The sequence below is a fragment of the Mustela nivalis genome (genome assembly GCF_964662115.1).
Source record: "Mustela nivalis genome assembly, chromosome: 16".
Taxonomy (NCBI): Eukaryota; Metazoa; Chordata; class Mammalia; order Carnivora; family Mustelidae; genus Mustela; species Mustela nivalis.
Window position 1 is genome coordinate 2,888,180 of NC_139035.1, and position 21,925 is coordinate 2,910,104.

The window sequence follows — 21,925 nt, forward strand, 5'->3', positions numbered from 1 at the left end:
CTACAAATATCTCAAAAAATTTTAATTAAAAAAAAAAAGGCATTCTAAGAACACATTCTGATCCAACATGAAATATTCTCAATAGATTAGTGCCACATTTGGCCAGGGAGGGGAGACAAGAGTATTTAATACAGGTATTTTCTATTCCCATATTAGATATTCTCTAGAATTTACATTCTCTCACATTGTTTACAATTTTACTGTGGTGCCACCACTGAACTGTTTTGACTTAGTGCTGTTTTATAATAGATTTTATTATCTGATTAAACTAGATCTTCCTTATTTTCTTGATCACTTCCAGCATGGTAACTTTTGATAATCTCTCCAATTTATTTTTCTAAGAGGAAGGTAAATGTGTTTTTATCAACTTCTGATGAAAATGTCCTGAAATTTTAATTGTGCTTTCAGAGTTTGTAAAATAATTTGAGAATAATTGACATTTATAAATGATGTTCCTATTTATAAATCTATCTTTCTAATTATTCAAGTTCTGTTTTGTGTTCTCCCTTAAAAGTTTGAGGTATTTTTAACATAGATTCTGCACATTACTAGACTGATTTTTTATTTATATTGTATTTTAGCTCCCTCCTTCCCCAATTTTATTGTTTGGACAGCAATTTCTGATATGCTGGAATACATATGGGATTTGGGGGGGGATATATTTATCCTGTGTTTGAGCTCACTGAACTATTTTTATTAGACCATGTCTTATTTGAAAAACAACAAATTCTAACACAATATTTTAAAATAGGAAATTGAACCCTTATGTTGTTCCTGTTTTTAATAAAAACTCATACATGACTTCTCAATTAGCAAAATGTTGGTTTAAATAAAACCTTTCAAGAAATTATTCAAACTATTCATTCTCCTTAAAAAATGATGTTGATATTTATTAAATACTTTTTCAAGATTGATTAAAGCATGATTTTTAATTTAACCTATTATAGGTATGTGTTAATTGATCGTTTTTAGGCTATTGGTCCATCCTTACATTCTGATGATAAATCATAATTGGTGTTACAGTGTTATTTTATTATTTTAAAAATTATTATTCTAAAAATTTAAACTTCATATTTATAAATGAAATTTGTTAGTTTTTTTATGATTTTAATTCCCGTGTAGTTAATATACAGTTTCGGGTGTACAATCGTGTGAGTGATTCAGCAGTCCCATATATTATTACTCAGTGCTCATCAAGAGAAGTGTTCTTTTTTAAAAATTTAATTTAATTTAATTTTTTTTCATTGTTCCAAAGTTCACTGTGCCCCACACCCAGTGCTCCAGGCAATACGTGCCCTCCTTAATCCGCACCACCAGGCTCGCCCATCCCCCCACATCCCTCTCCAAATCCTCGACCCCTGTTTTACCCAGCCCCCCACTCACCTCCCCCCTGGGAACTATCTTTAACCAGACTCTGTAGTTACGAGTCTGTTTTCTCATTTGTCTCTTTTGATTTCCCTTTGTATGTTTGTTTTGTTTCTTAAATTCCAGAGATGAGTGAAATCATATGGCATCTGTCTGTTTCTGACTGGCTTATTTTGCTTAGCATTATACTCCCTAGATCAATTTATGTTGTTGCAAATGTCAAGATTTCATTCTTTCTACAGCTGAATAATATTCCATTGTATATATACACCATTTCTTCTTTATGCATTCATTTATCAAGGGATACTTGGGCTGTTTCCATAATTTGACTATTGTAAATAATATTGTTATAAACATAGGGGTACACATATTCCTTTGAATTAGTGTTTTCATATTCTTTGGGTAAATACCCAGTAGCCCAATTGCTGGACTGTAGGGTAGTTCTACTGTTAACTTTCCGGAGGACTCCATACTGTTTTCCACAGTGGATGCCCCAGCTCGCACTCCCACCAACAGTGTGAAAGGTTCCTTTTTCTCCACATCCTTGCCAAAATCGGTTGCTTCTTGTTGGTTTCAGCCATTCTGAGAGGTGGGAGGTGATACCTCATTATAGTTTTCATTTGCATTTCCCTGATGATGAGTGACGTTGAGCATCTTCTCAGGTGTTGTTGGCCATCTGGATGTCTTCTTTGGAGAAATGTCTATTCTTCTTTTCCACCCATTTTTTAATTCACTTTGAGGGGGATGTTAAGTTTCAGAAATTCTTTATATATTTTGGATACTAACCCTTTATTGGACATGTCATTTGCAAATATCTTCTCCCATTCCCTTGGTTGTCTTCTAGTTTTGTTGGTTGTTTCCTTTGCTGTGCAGTACTTTATTTTGATGAAGTCTCAGTCGTTTAATTTTGCTTTTGTTTCCCTTGCCTCAGGAGACATATCTAGAAAGACGTTATTATGGCGAAAGTCAGAAATTATGGTCTGTGTTCTCGTCTAGGATTTTTGTGGTTTCAAGTCTCACATTTAGATTTTTAATCCATCTTGAGTTTATTATTTTGTATGGTGTAAGAAAGTGGTCTGGGTTCATTCCTTTCTATATTGCTATCCAGCCTTCTCCTGACAGCATTTGTTGAAGAAATTGTCTTTTTCCCATTGCATATTCTTGCCTCCTTTGTTAAAAATTAACTGACATGTAATTGTAGGTTTATTTCTGGGTTTTCTATTCTGTTCTATTGATCCATGTTGTCTCTTTTTGTGCCAGTACCATAATGTTTTGATTACCACAGCTTTACAGTCCAGAATTGCGATACTTCCAGTTTTGTTTTTCTTTTTCAAGACCATTGGCTATTTGGGTCTTGTGATTTTATACAAATGTTAGCATCCTTTGTTCCACTTCTGTGAAAAATGCTGTTTTTGCATCTATGTTCATCAGAGTTGTTCGTCTGTAGTTCTCTTTTTTGTGGTATTTTTATCTGGCTTTACATCGGGTAATGTTAGTCTCATAAAATGAATTTGGAAATTTTCCTTCCTCTTCTACTTTTTTAAAAGTTTGAGAATAGGCATGAACTATTCTTTAAATGTTTGGTAGAATTCACCTGTGAGGCCACCTGGTCCTGGCCTCTGGTTTGTTGGGAATTTTTTAATTGCTGATTCATTTTCATTGCTGCTTATCAGTCTGTTCAAGTTTTCTATTTCTTTCTGTTTCTGTTTTGGTAGTTTTTGTGTTTCTAGGAATTTATCCATTTCTTCCAGGTTGTCCAACTTGGAATATAATTTTTTATAATGTTCTATTATAATTATTTCTATCTCTATGGTGTTCATTGTTATTTCTCCTCTCTCATTTTTTATTTTATTTATTTGAGTACTTTCCCTTTTTTTCTTGAGATGTCTAGCAAGAGGTTTATCAATTTTATTGATTTTCCCAAGAACTTAGCTTCATTGATCTGTTCTATTGTGTTTTTAGTTTCTATTTCATTTATTTCTGCTCTGATTTTTATTGTTTTCTTCCTTCTGCTGGTTTTAGGTTTTGTCTATTGTTTTTTTCCTAGCTCCTTGAGGTGTAGGTTAGAATGAGATTTTTCTCGCTTCTTGAGGTAGGCTTATTTTGTTATATACGTCCCTTTTGCTACATCCAATGATTTGAACCATTGTGTTTTCATTTTGATTTCTCTGCATGTAATTTTTTAACCTCTTTTTTGAGTTCCTGGTTGACCCATTCATTGTTCAGTAGCATGTTATTTAACCTCCATGTTTTGGTGCTCTTTCCAGATATTTTCTGGTGGTTGATTTCTAATTTCATGTGTGATGGTCAGAGAAAATGCATGGTGTGACTTTCATCTTTTTGAATTTGCTCAGACTTGTTTCATGGCCTATTATGTGATCTATTCTGAAGAATGTTCCATGTGCCCTTAAAAAGAATGTGTTTTCTGGGGTGCCGGGGTGCCTCAGTTGGTTAAGCAACCAACTCCTGATTTTAGTTCAGGTCATGATCTCAGAGTCATGAGACTGAGCCCCAACTCGGGCTCTGCACTGAGCATAGAGCCAGCTTGGGATTCTCTCTCTCCCTCTCCCCCTCCCCCCTGCCACTTGCACCCACTCTGTTTCTCTCTCTCTTTAAAAAATAAAAACAAAAAACAATGTGTATTCTGCTCTTTTAGGATGGAGTGTTATGAATATATCTGTGAATTTTATTTCATCCCTTGTGCCATTCAAAACCGCTGTTTCCTTGTTGATTTTCTGTCTGGATTATCTATCCGCTGACGTAAGTGAGGTGTTAAAGTCCCCCACTATTATTGTATTACTATCTATTAGTTCCTTTATGTTTGCTATTAACTGTTTCATGTATTTGGGTGCTCCAATGCTGGGTGTATAAATATATACAATTGTTATATCTTCTTGTTCAAGGGTCCATGTTATTATTAGATAGTGTCTTTCTTGGTCTCCTGTTCCAGTTTTGCAGTTTTGTCATAAATTCTATTTTCTCCAAAGAGAAAAGCCATTAGTATGGCTATCCGGGCTTTCTTTTGTCATCTATCTGCATGACAAATGTTTCTCCATCCCCTTGCTTTCAATCTGCACGTGTCTTTAGGTGTGAAATGAGTCTTGTAGGCAGCATATAGATGGGTCTTGTTTTTAAATTCAGTCTGTCACCCTATATCTTTTGTTTGGGGCATTTAGTCCATTTACATTCCAAGTAACGGGTATGCATTTATTACCATTCTGTTACTCGGCTTGTGGTGGTTTTATAGCCCCTCTTGGATCCTTTCTTCTCTTGCTCTGCTCTCCCAGTTTGCTGGCTTTCTTGGATTCTTACTCTTTACTTTTTGCGTATCTATTACTGGGTTTTGATTTGTGGTTACCATTAGATTTGTATATTACATTTCTGCGTACACCTTACACTTGAGCCCATTCTTAACTCCTCTCCCCTCCACATGCTTGGTTTATGATGTAATACTTTACCTCCTTTTACTTTGTGGGTCCCTTGACTGATTTTTATGGGTCGACTTATTTTTATTGCTTTTGTCCTTCCTACTTTTCTTACTCATACTTATGGTCTTCCCTTTATAATCATACAGTCTCCTTTAACATTTCCTGTAAGGCTGGCTTACTGGTCATGAACTTCTTTAGTTTTTGTTTGTCTGGGAAATTCTTTATTGCTCCTTCTCTTCTGAATTATAGCTTTGCTGGAGAGACTATTCTTGGTCACAGATTTTTTTTCCCCCTTTCAGCACTTTGAATATATCATGCTACTCTTTTCTGGCCTTCAAAGTTTCTGCTAAAAATCTGCTGGATAACGTTTGGGGTTTCACTCGTATATATATAACTGTCATGTTTTCTCTTGCTTTTAAAATTCTCACTTTATCACTATGTGTTGCCATTTTAATTATTGTGTGTCTTGTGTGGACCTCCTTGGGTTGATTTTGTTGGGGAATCTCTGTGCCTCTTGGATATGGATCTTTGTTTTCTTCCCTGGATTAGGGAACTTATCAGCTACTATTTCTTCAAGTAAATCTTCTGCTCCGTTTTCTCTCTCTTCTTTTGGGGTCCCTCTAAGCAGAATGCTATTATGCTTCCTCTTTTTTCTTTTTAAAATATTTATTAAATTTTCCAGTAAGAATCACTATATTTATTATTCCCCTTTCCTCATTTTATACTTATTCATTGTGTTTATGCCCTTTATTTCTTTGATTATATTTTTAGTAGCTTTAAAATCTGGTTACATGTTTAGTTTGTCATTTTTCTCTCATTTTATTTTTTTATTTTTTAAAAAGATTTTACTTTTTTGAGAGAGAGAGAAAGTGAGTGAGAGGGAAGGAGAGAGAATCTGAAGCAGACTTGGCACTGAGAACCAAGCCCAACCCAGCGCTCAGTCCCACAGCCACAAGACCATGACCTGAGCCAAAACCAAAAGTGGGATGCTTAACCAACTGAGCTACCCAGATGCCCCTTATTTTAAATGAGAAAGATTCTAATAGTGTTCAAGTACTTTTAAGTACTTTGAATTTTCTCATTTTTAAAATGGATTTCTCATTGTGATTTGAGAATAAAACATATGTTTACAAATATGATAAATATTTGTCAGCACACCATGATTATTGAGAAGGACGATCCTTGTTATCTCATTTAATATAATTTATCTATATCTCCTTATTAATTCTAGTAAAGATCTCCTCTTTTGCAGAATTTTTAATTTTTACCTATCACAGGCTGATAATTGAATGCTTAATATTCTATGACTGTGTTTGCTTTTCCTTGTATTTTTAATAATTTTAATAATTTCTATTTCCTCTTGCATTTTAAATAATTCAATACCTTGTACTTTTAATAGTTATTTTTAATAATTTAACTTTTTCTGTTATTAACTATTCCTTTTATTATTTCAAATGACCATATATTTATCTCTCCATATTCTTTTATTTGAACTAAACATTTTATCATATCAAATTGTCCCTCCTGATTTCTTTGTGATCTGCTTCATATCATTTCCCCATGCTTTTTATTAGGAAGCATCTACTTTGTTTTATTCAATTGTGATTCTTAACATTATACTTGCAAACATAGGTGTGGCCCTTTGCTTACTGATCAGACAGTGACTGAGTGAGGAATGTTTATTCTTCTTCCCCCAGTGCTGTTCTCTACCACCTGGTTGTGCACTCTGGAATATAAAAAAAGCATTTACACTGAAATTCTTTTTTTTTTTTTTTAAAGATTTTATTTATTTATTTGACAGAGAGAAATTACAAGTACACTGAGAGGCAGGCAGAGAGAGAGAGAGGGAAGCAGGCTCCCTGCTGAGCAGAGAGCCCGATGCGGGACTCGATCCCAGGACCCTGAGATCATGACCTGAGCCGAAGGCAGTGGCTTAACCCACTGAGCCACCCAGGCGCCCCTACACTGAAATTCTTAATTCTAAGATGTCACTTACTGTAAAACACATTAGTAATTTAATAACTATTCTTTTGAAAGCTAATTACACGTGTATCCAAAAAAAAATGTATCCTTGATGGCAGTTGTCCATGTTGACCCATAGATTTCCATGTGTCTTTTTTCTTTAGCATCATCAACGTCTCACACTCAACCTTCCTCACATTTAAAATTTGAAGATCTGTTGCCCATTAGCAGTTATGCACAGGCTTAGAGGATCATGCTACTTTTCTTATCTTTAGTCATGATTTGGAACATTTTAGCATTTTTAGGACTAGCAGTATGATTTCAAAGTACATTGAAAGAAACTATTTACTATTTCATCAAAATCTTAATTTTGCACTTTCCTAAGTCAAGGTATTTATCCCTAAAAGTTAAATATCTTCCCCTGAAAATTCTACTGGAAGCTGTTCAGAGTCTAATAATTCATTCAAGCTTTGAATAAGTCAAATTAATCTTCCCAATATTTGAAAATTATCTATCATAGTCTAAGAAATTCCATTTCAAACGGTGGGATTAGACACTTTGATTTTCCCGTCCAGTAGAGAAAAAGATATTCTGAGTCCAACATAAAATTTCCTACCTTACCATCTACATCACCATCTTTTCAAAAAAATATATATATATATATTTTCACTTCAAAAAAAAAAATCAGGAAGGACTGTTATCCACATCCCACATATCTAAGGGATAACAACTGTGTCATAACTTGTCTTTCCAACTGCTGACAGCAGGTTTCTTCTGCCAAGAATTAGAGGCTGCATCCCAATAATTTCAGAAACATTAAAATGTAAGAAGCGGCGTATCACGGCTTAGAGAAAATGTGGCAGTAATATATTTCAGCTAACGCTCAGCATGGCTTTGCGGGTTTGCCTGGAATTGTGACCACTCTTTACATTATTGTGTCTATGGAGAAATATCTTCTGGTTTCGAAATAACTGATTACAGATGATTTTTAAAAAGAAACTCATTCCTCTACATTTAAAGCGCCATTGTCATTTTTATGAGAATATGTAAAACCCACATGTTATATAAAGCCAAGAGCTGGGCCTCGTTTTCTAGTACATTCTCCCTCACACCAGAGAAAGCCACTAAACTTAGATCACGTTTGTTCTCTCCTCTTTTTAATAACTACACCTCTTTGTTACCAGCTATGTCGATCCCCTTCTGCAGTTTGAGACCCAACTGAAGATAATAAAGTCCTCCTTTGAAATGGTATTTTCTATACCGAGTCTTGAGGACGTGAAGGAGATGGGAGACCAGGAAGATGACAAAGAGGACCTGGAGGTGAGCGTTTGCGTCCCTTAACTGTTAGGAGCCATCGTCCCGCGGCCCAGGGTCCCGCAGCGCGCCCCCGCAGGTCACTGTCCTTGTGATGTCCTTCACCTTTTATCCCTACCGTAGATTAACCACAGTGTCTTCCAGCTTTCATCCGTGCCCCCCGGACTCCTTGGCAATTCTACGACTCACGGGATTTGATGGGTTGTACAGGAGTTACAGGAACGGATGAATGAAGACATCTGGGGTTAATTATTTTAGCAAGGACAAGAGTTTATGGACAAATGCTCCAAGAAGGAAAGTAAGAGCAGGGCGAGGCGGAGGGAGGACCAGCCTTGCAGTGCGGGGAGCTGCACCTCTGGTCTCGGTTTCCCCAGCACAGCCGCAGGGCGCAGCCGCCCCGGAAGGTGGAGGGTGATGCATGGCCCGTGGTCCTGGGAGCTCTCGTCCCTCTGGCTGGCTCTCTCCTCTCTTACCTTCAGTTTATGGGGAGAACGCAGGACCCCGGGGCATAAAGCCATAGACACTGAACACAGTTATGTCTAATTTTACCTGGCCAGCTCCTTGTGTCACTTTTTTTGTTTTTCAGAATCTGTATCAAAACACTTTAAACTTATTTGAGGACACTCTTCTGATCTTAGTGTCTAAAGATCTCTACAAACTGCAAATCTTAAAGGTAAAATAAAGGGAAAATGAGCAATTTTGTTTCCTTTTCTTAAATCTAAAGAGGTCATTATATTCACTTAGTATTTCCCTTTTCCTATACTCATGTCTCCTTCAAGTGGCTGATTTTTTTTTTCTTTTCCTCCCAAGCTGTCTAATGATCCCCCAAATGAAATAGCTTCCTCTTATTTCAATTAAAGAGACATAATTTTAAGAATTCAATTTTGGGAAGGTGGCAGCAACAAAGCACTTAAGAAGCCCCACGTTCTGTGGCAATGTAAGAGTGATACAGTGTGCTTTAGCAGAAAAGAGAGGGCGATCGGCTTAGACGACCTGCGGGTCCATGCAGCCATGCCGGGATGGTCTCCGTAGGCTTGCTTCCTCCCCAGCACCGCTGGGGCTGAAGTATCCTGGCTTCATGGACACGTGGTGTCGGAGCAAAGCCCAACAACTGTCCGAATCCCCACTTACATTTGGACATCAGGGTGTCTTAAACGTCCCGGGCAGAGACAGGAGGCTGCTCAGGATGTCTTACCATCCTCAATGGCTTCTAATATGATGGCATCAGGGGCACCTGTCAGGAAACAGTGGGAAACCAGGTTGACTTATTCTACTAAGAGCATTACGGGTTTAGGCAAATCATAAAATACATTCAAGTAAAGAAGCAGAATTGGTATCTGGGAAGACAAGAAGGAATGCAAGGGAAAATAAAATTCATGGAGTTAATTTGTGCCTAACTTGAGTCGAACATTTTCTGTGCATTTTTAAAAATTTAACCTCACAACTCTTTAAAGTCCTTATTATTATCCCATTATTACAACCACCTCCCCACACAGGCTCTTTCAACCGATAAACTACTGTTATGAGCATTTACTCTACATCGGGTTGACTAAGCTGAATATTTCACGTATAGGTTATCTCATTTAATCCTTAAGATAACCCTCCGAGGAAGCTACTGTGATTTTCCCCCAGTTTGCTGATAAGGAAATGGAAGTAATCATATGTGCCATGCTAATGAATGGGGGGGCTCTCTAACTTGAAAACCTGTTCCCTGACTGTGTTGTTCTCATACCTTCCATGTCTAGAAACTCACTTGATTCTCAAAAAGAGCAAAAAGCCCGCTCTTGGGAAAGGCACAGTCTGACCCCCCTGGGATTTAGAGACTCTTCTGCCCTAGGAAATGGACTTGAGAACAGTTTTCTACAATGGGAGCGAGTGAAAGGAGTAGATTTAGCACAAATACTGTGGATTCAAGAGTGCCTTGAGAAATCTGTTAGTGGGGTGCCTGGGTGGCTCAGTGGGTTAAGCCTCTGCCTTCGGCTCAGGTCAGGATCTCAGGGTCCCAGCATCAGGCTCTCTGCTCAGCTGGGAGCCTGCTTCCCGCCACCCCCCCACCCCCGCCTGCCTCTCTGCCTACTTGTGATCTCTGTCTGTCAAATAAATAAATAAAAATCTTTAAAAAAAAGAAAGAAAAAGAAAGAAAGAAATCCATTAGTGGTGGTTGGAATGTGAGGCATATGCCGTTTCCTCCCTTACCAAGCTTGTAAATATGTCGCTGCTTCTGAAGGCTTAGAACAGACAGAGTTACAGCAAGATGGAGTCGAATCAAAATTAGCAAGAACTTTCTAACCGAGCTGTCTCCAGGAATATTCTCTGCAACTATGAGCCAGGAAATATCTGAGTGTTGAGTCTGCAGAGGAAATTCTGGAGTGAGATGACATTTCAGGATCAGATGACATTTCAATTCTTTTTTAAAACTGAAAATCAGATCCTGTGATGAGAGAGACAGAGAGAGCGGATATGTACTTTGAAAGAAAAACAAGAGAAGCTGCTAACAATCCCATGATAGTCTCTTGTTAAACTTTTCATGATAACTGACAAAGTGACTTACAAGGCACATCATGAGTAGATATTCATTGCATAAAATTAAGTAACATACAATTCAAGTGTGGCTATGACAGTAGATGAACTAGTATACTCCTAGCTTGTCATCTTTTTGAGATAAATGTAGGTTAGATAGGAAATAATCAGGGTCTGCGGGGGCCCTTGACTTGGTGAAGTTGGGGGCTACTGGAGGGAGCTTGTAGACATGGAAACCCCGGGCTCTAGGATGATGACTGTGTTTTCCACAGGACATGGCTGTGTGGATGAACGAAGATAGCTCCTACCTACAGGAGAGGGTTATGGTGATCATCAGCAGGGTGCTAAGCTTTGCGTCCCGGAGGGTCAGGGGATACGTAAGTCACCCAGCGCCATCACACCACGTGCTTCCAAGGCTGCATTGCCCTAGCCCCGCTCTCCGAGCCTTGGGCCTTGAAAACTAAGCGCCTGCTTGGTAGGACCAAGCTGGCAGGGTGGGACAGGCAGAGAAGAGTCCATATACTCCACGATTTAGGTCCATCAGAGCAGAGTCTCTCAACCAGTTGCTAAGACCCTTTATGCTTCCTGCCCACAGCATGAGTGTGTCAAACCTCCACGGACTCCCGCATTCTCTGTGGCTCGCGACCCGTGTCACGTGCACCCCTAGAAATCCTTCCATCTCTCTTTCCTCCTTATTTCTCCTTTTCCTAAAATATTTTTAAACCATTATGCATTTATTTGAAATTTATACAAGTAATTCCTGAGTTGTGTCCCTGTGTAGCACGCTGGCGATGGGGCAGAAGTCCTCCCTCTCCTCCCCGCGTGCTGCCGTGACGGGGCCCCGCTGACAGCCTCCGTGCACACACCCGTACACGCGTGCACGCTCTGAGATACACGGATTGTTACTTAGTGCTTCTTGATTAAAACCACATTATATTTATACCTGGTTCTGCAATTCGATTTTTCGCTGAACAGTACGTTCCTCAGGGATCTTCCTGGGAATATGTGTGGAGTTACCTCATTCTTTCAGCCGAAGCATATATCCATAGTTTTAGTACATTGTAATCTACTTATAGATGGACATTCAGGTATATTTAGGGTGTTTTTGTTTTGTTTTGTTTTGTTTTAGTTCTACAGTATACAAATGGTCACCTTTGTTCAAGTACATACGTACTTAGAAATACTTAGAAAGATGATAGATGACAGAGTAGGAACAGGTTATTGTTTCAGCACTACAGAATTACCTCGTTCGTACTCCTGCAGATGTTACACGGTTTCCCTACACTTCCACCACACAGGCAAGTCACTGCACTTTCTAATTGTTGCCTTTCAAATGCAGAACAAATGGGCATCTCATAACTGCCGGTATTTGCTGAAGTTTTCTATATATATATATATTTTTTAAGATTTTATTTATTTATTTGACAGAGAGAAATCACAAGTAGGTGGAGAGGCAGGCAGAGAGAGAGAGGGAAGCAGGCTCCCTGCTGAGCAGAGAGCCCGATGCGGGACTCGATCCCAGGACCCTGAGATCATGACCTGAGCCGAAGGCAGCGGCTTAACCCACTGAGACACCCAGGCGCCCCAGTTTTCTATATTTTTAATAGCATCATTGCCTTCCTTCTAAGAGACCTTACTATCTATAAACATTTCTCTGTCTTACAGATACTGTGTACCCAACCTATGTTTTGCAGCTCATCCTTAACTGTGATTTTTTTATTAATTATTTTTATTAACATATAATGTATTATTTGCCCCAGGGATACAGGTCTGCGAATCGTCAGGCTTACACACGTCACAGCACTCACCATAGCTCGTCCTCAACTGTGACTTTTTTTTAAACGTGCACTTCTAACTGCTCCTCTGATTGTTTGAAATATTTTAGGCGTTCAGAATAAAGGGGATCAGAAACATGCATTTATGATACCATCTTCGTGTAGCCATCTTCCGCTACTTATACAAATAGTTTCCAGACATATTGAGACAAAAAGCCTACATAACCCTTAGAACGTACCTGAATTCTTACTATTTTGTTTAACATCAGCTTTGGGATGTTACACAATTTTCTTACATGAGGAAACGTAATCTGTGATGTTCTTTGCATCGTGTTGATTATTTCAAAAGAGGGATGGAATGCTTTGTTTCAGTCTTTGGGCTCTCTGGGTCTCTAAAGTGGCTGGCTGTCCCTTCAAATGTTCGAAAGGTGAATCACACCGAGTTTCTCAGCAAGGCTTGACGTGGAGTTAGTTCCCATCTCCGGCCTCCCCCATCTCCAGCCTCCTTGCTGCGTAGGCCCTGAATGTTTCAGGCACTCAGCAAGAATTTGATGGGGACTGTCTGCGCAAGATCTATTCACATGCTTCTATCTGCTTCCGCATGTTGATTCAGTATACACATATTCGTTCCTTCATTGGTTCTAGTGAGTTCCACTCAGGTGACGGGTAAGACATTCTGGAGTTTGGTCATCTTCCATCTCCTCTTCTCAACTCTGATTATGTCCATCAAGTGCAGTCCCCCTACACACAGCCCAGATAATATGCAGATAAATATGCAATTCCACTTCTGGGGCAGAAGGCTCTCCCGAGTGGACGGTTCCTACCTGGAACAGATTCTTCCAGAAGCCACGTAGGGGGACTTTCCACTTTGCTCTGCAGTGTGCCGGAGCGCCAGCAGGTGGAGCACACCAGCGCCCTTGGGACGGGGAGGCTCCGCTCGCCTCAGCCCGGTCATCAACAGAGGCATGAAGCCCAACTTTCTCTTTAAGGCAATGTCCTCTAAAGATGGTTAAGTCCATGAAATGAACGGAGGAGAGAGGACAAATACACGAACCCAAACAGCTGGACGTATTCCTAAATTAACAGCTGAGCTTCCCACAGGCCTCCTCTGTGGACCTCCAGGTCTGACGTATTGAGTGCACATCAGTGGAGACTTGTTCCCTTCTCTGATGATGGGGAACGATCCATTCTGTTCTCAGGTGCATTCAGTGGGAAGACTTTTTTCCCCCGTAAGCTACCCTAGCCAACGTCTTCTAGAGTCTCAGAGGCCCTCATCCTATTGAACAAGCCTGACTGCCGTTTGTAGTCAGGATTTTGTTTTGGTTTTGATTTTCTATCCAAAATACTTTTTAACAGAGTAATTCTCCTTATATGACCTCTGTGCTGTCCTGTTCGTCCCTCCCATTAAACTATTCAGTTTTCAAACAGACAAGGAAATGTGAGCTAAACATGTCATCGTGTATCACGGACAGAAAGATTTTCCCCGGGTTTGTTCCTTTGGCACGTCAGCATTTGAAAGACAGTGGGATTTCCGGAGGGGGACAGCAGTGGAGTGGGAGGACCCTAGGCTCACTTTCTCTCAGGGATATAAGTAGATAATTTTCAAATTATCCTAAACACCCCAGAAATCGACCTGAAGCCCGGCAAAACAAACTCCACAATAAAGGTAGAGCTGAGTCCAAGCCAAAGCTGGGAGGCAGCGTGAACACACAGCTTGGGAGAGACGCAAGTCCTGAATGCGGTGGGGAGGGAGCCGCAGGTGAGGGCAAGGGCACGAGGCAGACGAGCGCACCGGGTCGGTGGTTTCTCCAGAGCAACTGGCTTGGAAAGCAAGAACTTTCTTTTTTGTCATAAATTGTTCCCCCAGTAACTACTACAAGATAGCCTTTGTTGTCTGCAGTTTATAGATGAGAAAATGGAGGCTCAGGAACAGGTTTGAATATAGGTTTTGGTACATTCTGAAGTTCATCCTCTTGTCCTAGTCTGATACATGTATATTAGAGGATCAGATGCAGACATTCCATGTTAACTATGCACAGCAAATGCATTTTTCCCCTCCTCTGTTTTTCCACTAGGCAAGTGTTGATGCCCCGTGTTTGGGTGTCCTGGCAGCAGAACTGTCTCTTCTGTGTTGCCACAGTGATCCCTTAATCACAAAGCAGGCAGCCTCAGGACTGTGCCACCTCCTCTGCATTGCAAAGTGTCAGAATGGTAAGAATGGTTCACACCGTCCCTTCTCGTGGATACTAAGGATTTGTCCCTAATGTTTCCACTTAAGGGTCCCAAGAAGGCTCTGTAGATTTCTAAATCCTTCCCAAGATCTATAGTCCTACTTTTCAAAACATATTTTATAATCTATTTCTAGAATTAGCAAAATATACTAGTAATATTTGGCTCTTCAAGGTCTATAAAGTACTATATACTTTGATTAGTGTTGTGTGTTAATGGTGGGGACAGGAATGCTGTGGGGAGGAAGGGAAGAAGAAAGATTACCAATAGGACTTTTAAAAAAGAGGCATACTTTTCCCCTCTAATGGGGCATCAGATAGAATATTCAGATTCTCGCTTCGGTGGTTGGGAAAAATTAGCCCAAAACTAAAGTAAATGTTGCTGTGGGCAGCCTAACAAAACAGCAAGTCCCCAAAGTACCAAACTATTTCCAAATAACTTAAACAGAGAAAAGATTTATCCTCCCATAATACATGACTATTAAATATATAAATGTATATAATTGTTCTTAAGGCATTGAACATCAGATAACACAGGGGATGGTTGCTGAGAGATGGGAACAAAGGAATTGAGGTAGGGATTACAATCGCCCAAGCTTACCGCCTCAAGGGGGTTTTTAGGCTCTAACCCAGTCGTCTCACCAAGTTGAAGAGACAGAATTAGAATCAAGACAGCTAGAGTTTGCAGGTCTGAGTACCTGTTTACAGGTCTGGGACCTGAGTAGCAGGAGGAGGGCACAGAGAGAGAGCTCCGGACACCTGCCAGGGTCCACTTTAACCATTCAGGCGTGGAGTGATCAGAACCCGTGAGGAGTCTACCTGAGACTGGGGGAGACAAAGATTAGAGGAAAAAGTCCAGTGAACTCCCAGAGGCTGGGAATCATGCCTATGACTGTAAGCCAGAATTTAAAACTTCATAATTTATAAGTAAAAAATGCACTCAAAGCATTTGGTTTCATTAGAAGAAAAAAATTATCTCTAGACTAAATTGTTTTCATGCCACTGAACAAAGCCCTTAAAAACAAGATCTAAAAAGATCAAATGATCTCCAAATACTTTAAATGTTCTTCAGAATGAAGCTCAAGACTCCCCCCAAGAATACAAAGATTCCAGCACTCACCAAGTTTACACTCCCGGTGTCTGACATCCAGTAGAAATTGCTAGGTATGCAAAGAAGCAGACTCAAACCCATAATGCGGAGAAAAATTCATCAAAACTGACCCAGATGATAGAATTAGTAGACAGGGACATTAAAACAATTATTGTAATATGTTCCATTTATTGAGGGAGTCAGAGAAAAAAATGAGCGTGTGAAGTAGGGATACAGGAGAATTTCTAAAAGACTTCAACTAAGCCTCTGGAGACGAAAACTGCAGTGTCTGAGAGGAAGGACACTCCAGCCGAGATCAACAATACAATTTTTAAAGAGAGCCAGAGGAAAAAAGACATTTCATTCAGAAGAGCAAAGGTAAAGATGACGGCAGATTTCTCATCCAAAACAACAAAAGCCATAGGCAATCGTGCAGCCTCCCAATGTACTGAAAGAAAAAAAAAAAAAAGTTAATCTGGAATTCGTCAGTCAACAAAAATTCTTTTAAAAACAAAAGTGAGGGACGCCTGGGTGGCTCAGTTGGTTAAGCGACTGCCTTCGGCTCAGGTCATGATCCCAGCATCCTGGAATCGAGTCCCACATCAGGCTCCTTGCTCAGCAGGGAGCCTGTTTCACCCTCTGCCTCTGCCTGCCTCTCTGTCTGCCTGTGCTCACTCTCTCTGACAAATAAATAAATGAAATCTTTTAAAAAAAAATAAAAAATAAAAACAAAAGTGAAATAAAGACATGTTTAGATATTCAAGAGCTGTTAGAATTCATCACCAGCAGATCTGCACTATAAGAAATACTACAGGAAATCCTTCTGGAAAAAAAAATCCAGGTAAAAATCTGGATGTACATAAAGGATTTACGAATAATGGGGTACAACTATGTAGGTAAATACAGAAATTCTCTTCTCATTATTTAAATCTTTTAAAATAATGATCACCTGTTGAAGGCAAAAAATAATCACCATGTCAAAGCTAAATATATAACAATAGCTTAGAGGATTGAGAGAGGAAATACAACCACAGTTCCAGGTTCTTGCACAGAGTCATGAAATATCCCTTAAAGGTCAATTGTGAAAAGCTAAAGATGTATAATATAAACCTTAAAGCAGCCTCTTAGATAGATAATGTAGCAAAGAGTTACATTTAATAAACCAAAATGGAGATGTAATGTTCTAAGTACTTTAAAAGAAGACAAAAAGGGGGCACCTGGGTGGCTTCGTGGGTTGAGTGACCAACTCTTGATTTCAGCTCAGGTCATGATCTCAGGGTCATGAGATCAAGCCCCATGTTGGGCTCCACGCTGAGCGCTACATCTGCTTACGATTCTCTCCCTCTCCCTCTGCCGCTCCCCCAAACTACACTCCCAGCTTTTTATCTCTCTTTCTCAGAAGAAGAAGAAAAGGGAGAAGAGGAAGAAGAGGGAGAAGAAAGAGAAGGAGACGGAGGAGGAAGAGGGGAGGGGGAGGGGGAGGGGAAGAAGAGAAAGACAAGACAAGACAAAGAAGAAAAAAATAGAAGGACAGGAAAAATAGGAAACAAATAGTGAAGACTTAAAGCCGTCTAGAGTAATTGTAAATATTCTGAATACCTCCAATGAAAAGGCAGAGATTATCAGACTGGACAAAAACAAGGCTCAGTTCTATGCTGCCTATGAGACATCCACTTTAAATGCAGAGCCACAAAGACAATAAAGGTTAAAAGTTGGAAAATGATATAACATAGTAACGTTAGTCAAGAGGAAACTAGAGTGGCTAAGTCAATATCAAAAAACATATATAAAAATATACACATGCTATATATATTTCAGAGCAAAGAATGCATCCAGGGAAAAAGAGGGTAATTTCATAATGATAAAGGTTTCAATTAATTAATAAGACATAACAATCCTAAATACATATGTCCTTATAAAAAGTAAAAAGCAAAATACATTAAACAAAGATAGAACTGGAGTGGATCTAGGATTACAATCAGAGAATTCAGTATCCCGCTTTCAATAATTCATGATGACACAGAAAAGTGTTAAGGATATAGTCTTGAACCAACTTGACCTAACTGACATTTATAGCACACTCCACAGATAGTGGGAAAATGAACATTCTCAAGGAAAAACAAAATTTGCCAGAATAGACCATATTCAAGCCATAAATCAAGTCTTAAGAAAGCAAAATGTCCTTAATTCATACAAAATATATTCTCTGACCGAAATGGAATTAAATTAGAAATAAGAAACAGAAAGAGATCTGGAAAATTCAAAATATTTGGAAACCCGGTCATCCACTTCTAAATAACCCATTAGTTAGATAAAGAAATAAAAATGGAAATTGAAAGTATTTTGAGCAAAATGAAAATATAATACCCATAAAGAAAACTCCAAATTGAAATGATCTAGCAAACAGTTAAAGGAAGAAACTGTACCAATCCTATTCAAACTCTGACCGAAATGTGAGAAGGACTGAATTCGTGCCAGCTCGTTCAGTGAGGACAGCAAAATTCTGATACCAAAAGCACATAAAGACATTATAAGAAAAACAAAAACAAAACAAAACTACAGACCAGTGTTCCTTCAGAAAACAGGAGCAGAAATTTATAAATAGATGCACATATGTATGCTCAAATGCTTTTTGAAGCAAGTTGAAAGGCCGTTAAGTGAAGAAAGAGAAAACATCAGTAAATAGGGTTGAAAAAATTGGTTAAATACATGCAAAAGAAAAGAAATTTGATATGTATCTTTTACAGAATGCAAAAGTTGATTCAAAATGGACCCATAAGATGAAATGTAAAATCTAAAACTGTGAAACTAAAAGAAGTTCACGTACCTTGAATTAGGCAAAGATTTTCTTTTTCTTTTTCCTTTTTTTTTTTTTTTTTTTTAAGATAGGGGCGGAGGAGAGCGCAGTGGGGAGGGTGAGAAGGAGAGGGAAAGAGGGAATCCTCACCCATCTCAGGGCTCCATCTCAGGACTCTGAGGTCATGACCTGAGCCAAAATCAAGAGCCAGATGCTTAACTGACTGAGCCACCGAGGTGCCCCCAAGGACTTCTTAAATACAACACCAAAAGCATGACCTATAAATTTGAAAAATGAAAAATTAATCCGTTCTAATCTTCGAAAGACACTGTTAAGAGATAAGCCGTACACTGGGAGAAGATATTTGCAAGTTACATATCTGAGAAAATGCACACTCAAACGCAGTAAGAAAACAGAAACAAATTATAGTAAATTTGAATTTGAATTATTTGAATCATTTCACCAAAGAACCACAGATGGCAAGGGCACACACCGAAAGATGTTCAACATTTGGTCATAAAAGACATGTAACTTAAAAACTGCAATGAAATCCCACTCCATACCCATTAGGATGTCTCAGATTGACACGTTGACCGTCCCATATGCTAGTAAAGATGTGAAGCCGCCAAAACGCTCACACTTTGCTACAGGGAGTGTGAAATGGTACAACAATTTTGGAAAATAATTTGGCAGTATCCTAAAAAGATAACACACACATACCAAACGATCCAGTCATCCCATCACTTAGGCCTTACCAAAGCAGAGTGAAAGCAGGTATCCACACCAAGACTTGTGCACAAATGTTGACAGCACCTTCATCGGGAGAAGCCAAAAGCTGGAAACAACCCAGATGTCTACCAGTCGGCAAACGGATTAGCAGACACGGGGTGGTACTCGCCAGTAAAACAGGAAAGAAGTCTTGATCCAGACAACTTGGATGAATCACAAAATACTCTTGCTGAGTGAAAAATGCCAGATCGTGGAAGAGTACATGCTCTGTGATTCCATTTTTATAAAATTAGAAGACAGAAAACATGAACTGGACAGCCGCTAACAGAAAGCAGATCTGTGGTTGCCTTTGGATCGTGGTGGACACAGGAATGAATATGGTTGTGGGCTTTTAAAAAAATTTTTGTATTTATTTATTTTTTACAGTAGTAATATTTTCACTGGTATATACCTATATTAAAAACTTAAAATTGTACATTTTAAGTAAACTGTGGGTCAGTGAAATCTCTACAGAGCTGTCAGCAAACCAGTGAAATCCCTGAAACTCCCCTTCTCCGGGACCGAAAGCATCGGCACCTGATGTCGTCACAGAGAGCTTCTGGCTCTGCCGCGCGGCCACTTCCTAGGCTCCTCGAAAAACACCTCCAAGTCCGCTCTCACACCAATACACACGCCAACTTAGCCACAGCTTCTCCAGTGCACTGGGTGATGCATTTGATGGCCTACATGTATTCAATATGTGCGCAACCGCTTAAAATCGTCTGTGTCCTGCATGTGTACTTCACAGAGACCTCGTGTGAACGTTTATGGAGCCTGGATCAGTGCTGTCCTAACATTTGATGGGATGAAAGTATTAGCAGGGAGTTGAATGTTCGGAATACTTTAGATCTCCAGAATTGGGAAGGAAGGAGAAACTGGAAATACCAATGTCATAGAAAGAACGGATGATCACGTAAAAATCTTAAACTCTTTTCCTAATACAGCGGGTACTGAAAGAAAAAGATCCACCGTGTGTGAGAAGTCCGGCAATCACTGCCTCCTGAATACTCCCTCGGATATGGAATTCCTACCTAAGGTCTTGCAACGGGACAAAACTAAAATTACCCAGGTAACTCGCCCCCCCACACTTGATCCTATGACTTTTATTTCATGTGTATTATTACACTGAGTGGCAACTTATTTCAACAGTTTACATTTTTAATTAATGTTTTCCATGTTTTTAAAGTTCGGCGAAGCCCAGAGTAAGTAACCTGTAGACTCTTTGGCTTCCCAATTTTCATCTCTCTGAATAAGAACGATGCTTGTTATTCCTGAATACAGCAATTAATATTATTTTATGTAATCCTTAAAGAATGCAAATGAGAGAAGTGTTTTCTAGTTTCATAGTTCTTTTTGTTTGGTCATTAAATATACACTAAAGATGGGGAACTTCTGGTTATTTAGTAGACTTAATGGAGTCACCAGTTAACAGGCTTTGCAGTAGGATTATGTTTCACTCAACAAACATCAAAATAACCTGCTTTCAATTTTATTTTTTTAAAAAGTGTTAAAAAATCTCTAAGTTGAAGTGATAAACTTCAGTGCCAAGTAGATAGTTTTTGCCTTGACCCTCCCACACCTCCTTCAAAGTCCGTGGGCTTCTCCATCTGCCTGAGAGGTCACCCTGCTCTGCCGCCTAGGTTGGGCAGCAGCCTAGGCTGTCCCTAGGTGGGCTTCTAGCCACACATGTCAAGCTAACAGCTTAGCAAAGCTGCTGGGGAAGTCCTTCAGGCGAGTTCATCTCTTGACGGGGGGAGAGTCTTATAGCTCCTCCTAAAACTGGGTACAGAAAGCAGTGACTTCTGCTCCCATGGCTGAAAGAAACAGAACTGTGGGAGGCTGAGGAGCTGTGGAAGCGATACATCTTACCTAATATGGTCAGAAATACTGCACAGATATCTTAAATATGTGTTTGCGTGATGGTGCGTGTTTCCAAAATCAAGCATTGTTCTTATTCAGTTCACCTCAAAGATCATGAGACTGGTTGACTATGGAATGGTCCATTTGCAAGAAGAAACCAAGCATCTCTATAGGTTTACTTGAAAATTCTTCTACATTCTTGTATCCTCCACTCCAGTACCCTGGAACTGGGATCCCGAGCACCATGATGGGGCAGGGAGTGGAGGACTAGCGCCTCCTCGGATCCCCTTCCTAGCTACTACCCATTTTAGGTTGTGTTTTGTCTTTTCTGAGTGAAAGGTTCTTCAGATTCAGAAATCCTGGGTTTGTGGGGAGGGTGCCCCGGATCCTTGCACTCATGACCTCGTCTTTGGGTCCCACTTGTGACACCAAAGCAGGCCAGTTGTGGCCCTGGGGCAAGAGCAGTAGCTGGAAAACCCTGAGGCGGGGGCGTTCAGCGGCGGATCGGAACAGCTGGACCGAGAGAATCGGAGGTTGTAACAAGGGGATCAAGAAGACTACGGCCAAAGAAAAGTCCCAAGGAGGCAAATAGAATGATACGCACCAAGGTTTTCAGCCAAGAGAGCTATAAACAAGACACCATGAAAAGGGAGGATCAAATTTAAAAAAAAAGCAGTTTACAGATTTAGAAGCCATTCTTTTATAGAGTGGCAAGTTATAAGAGAGGACATTGTCATCTGAAGGAGCCACAAAGGAAAAAAACTAAAATTAATAAGATATTTGTAAAGAGAGGTTCTTCACAGATGTTTGGTTTATTT

At 39.6% G+C, this 21,925-nt stretch overlaps 2 protein-coding genes across 10 annotated transcripts in view; one reads left to right on the plus strand and one right to left on the minus strand.

The window, feature by feature from the left end:
- LOC309849833 (uncharacterized protein) overlaps positions 1 to 15,781 on the minus strand; it is a 187,337-nt gene extending 171,556 nt beyond the window's left edge. For 2 of the 5 annotated variants that reach the window (XR_014303925.1, XR_014303926.1), the window contains exons 1-2: positions 15,713 to 15,781; positions 9,201 to 9,303 (exon numbers count right to left, since the gene is read on the minus strand). The gene's annotated coding sequence lies outside the window, so the exon portion shown is untranslated. Of the gene's footprint in view, positions 1 to 9,200; positions 9,304 to 10,265; positions 10,460 to 12,603; positions 12,847 to 15,290; positions 15,418 to 15,712 lie in introns of those variants that run through there. The other 3 variants (XR_014303927.1, XR_014303928.1, XR_014303929.1) reach the window with 3 other exon arrangements.
- Positions 1 to 21,925, plus strand: part of MROH9 (maestro heat like repeat family member 9) — an 84,179-nt gene that overhangs the window by 25,436 nt on the left and 36,818 nt on the right. For 4 of the 5 annotated variants that reach the window (XM_082702678.1, XM_082702681.1, XM_082702679.1 and 1 more), the window contains 5 exons: positions 7,940 to 8,075; positions 8,656 to 8,742; positions 10,862 to 10,966; positions 14,440 to 14,575; positions 20,192 to 20,316. In XM_082702678.1, coding sequence (XP_082558804.1) covers positions 7,940 to 8,075; positions 8,656 to 8,742; positions 10,862 to 10,966; positions 14,440 to 14,575; positions 20,192 to 20,316 — 589 coding nt within the window. The remainder of the gene's footprint in view (positions 1 to 7,939; positions 8,076 to 8,655; positions 8,743 to 10,861; positions 10,967 to 14,439; positions 14,576 to 20,191; positions 20,317 to 21,925) is intronic. The other variant, XM_082702680.1, reaches the window with a different exon arrangement.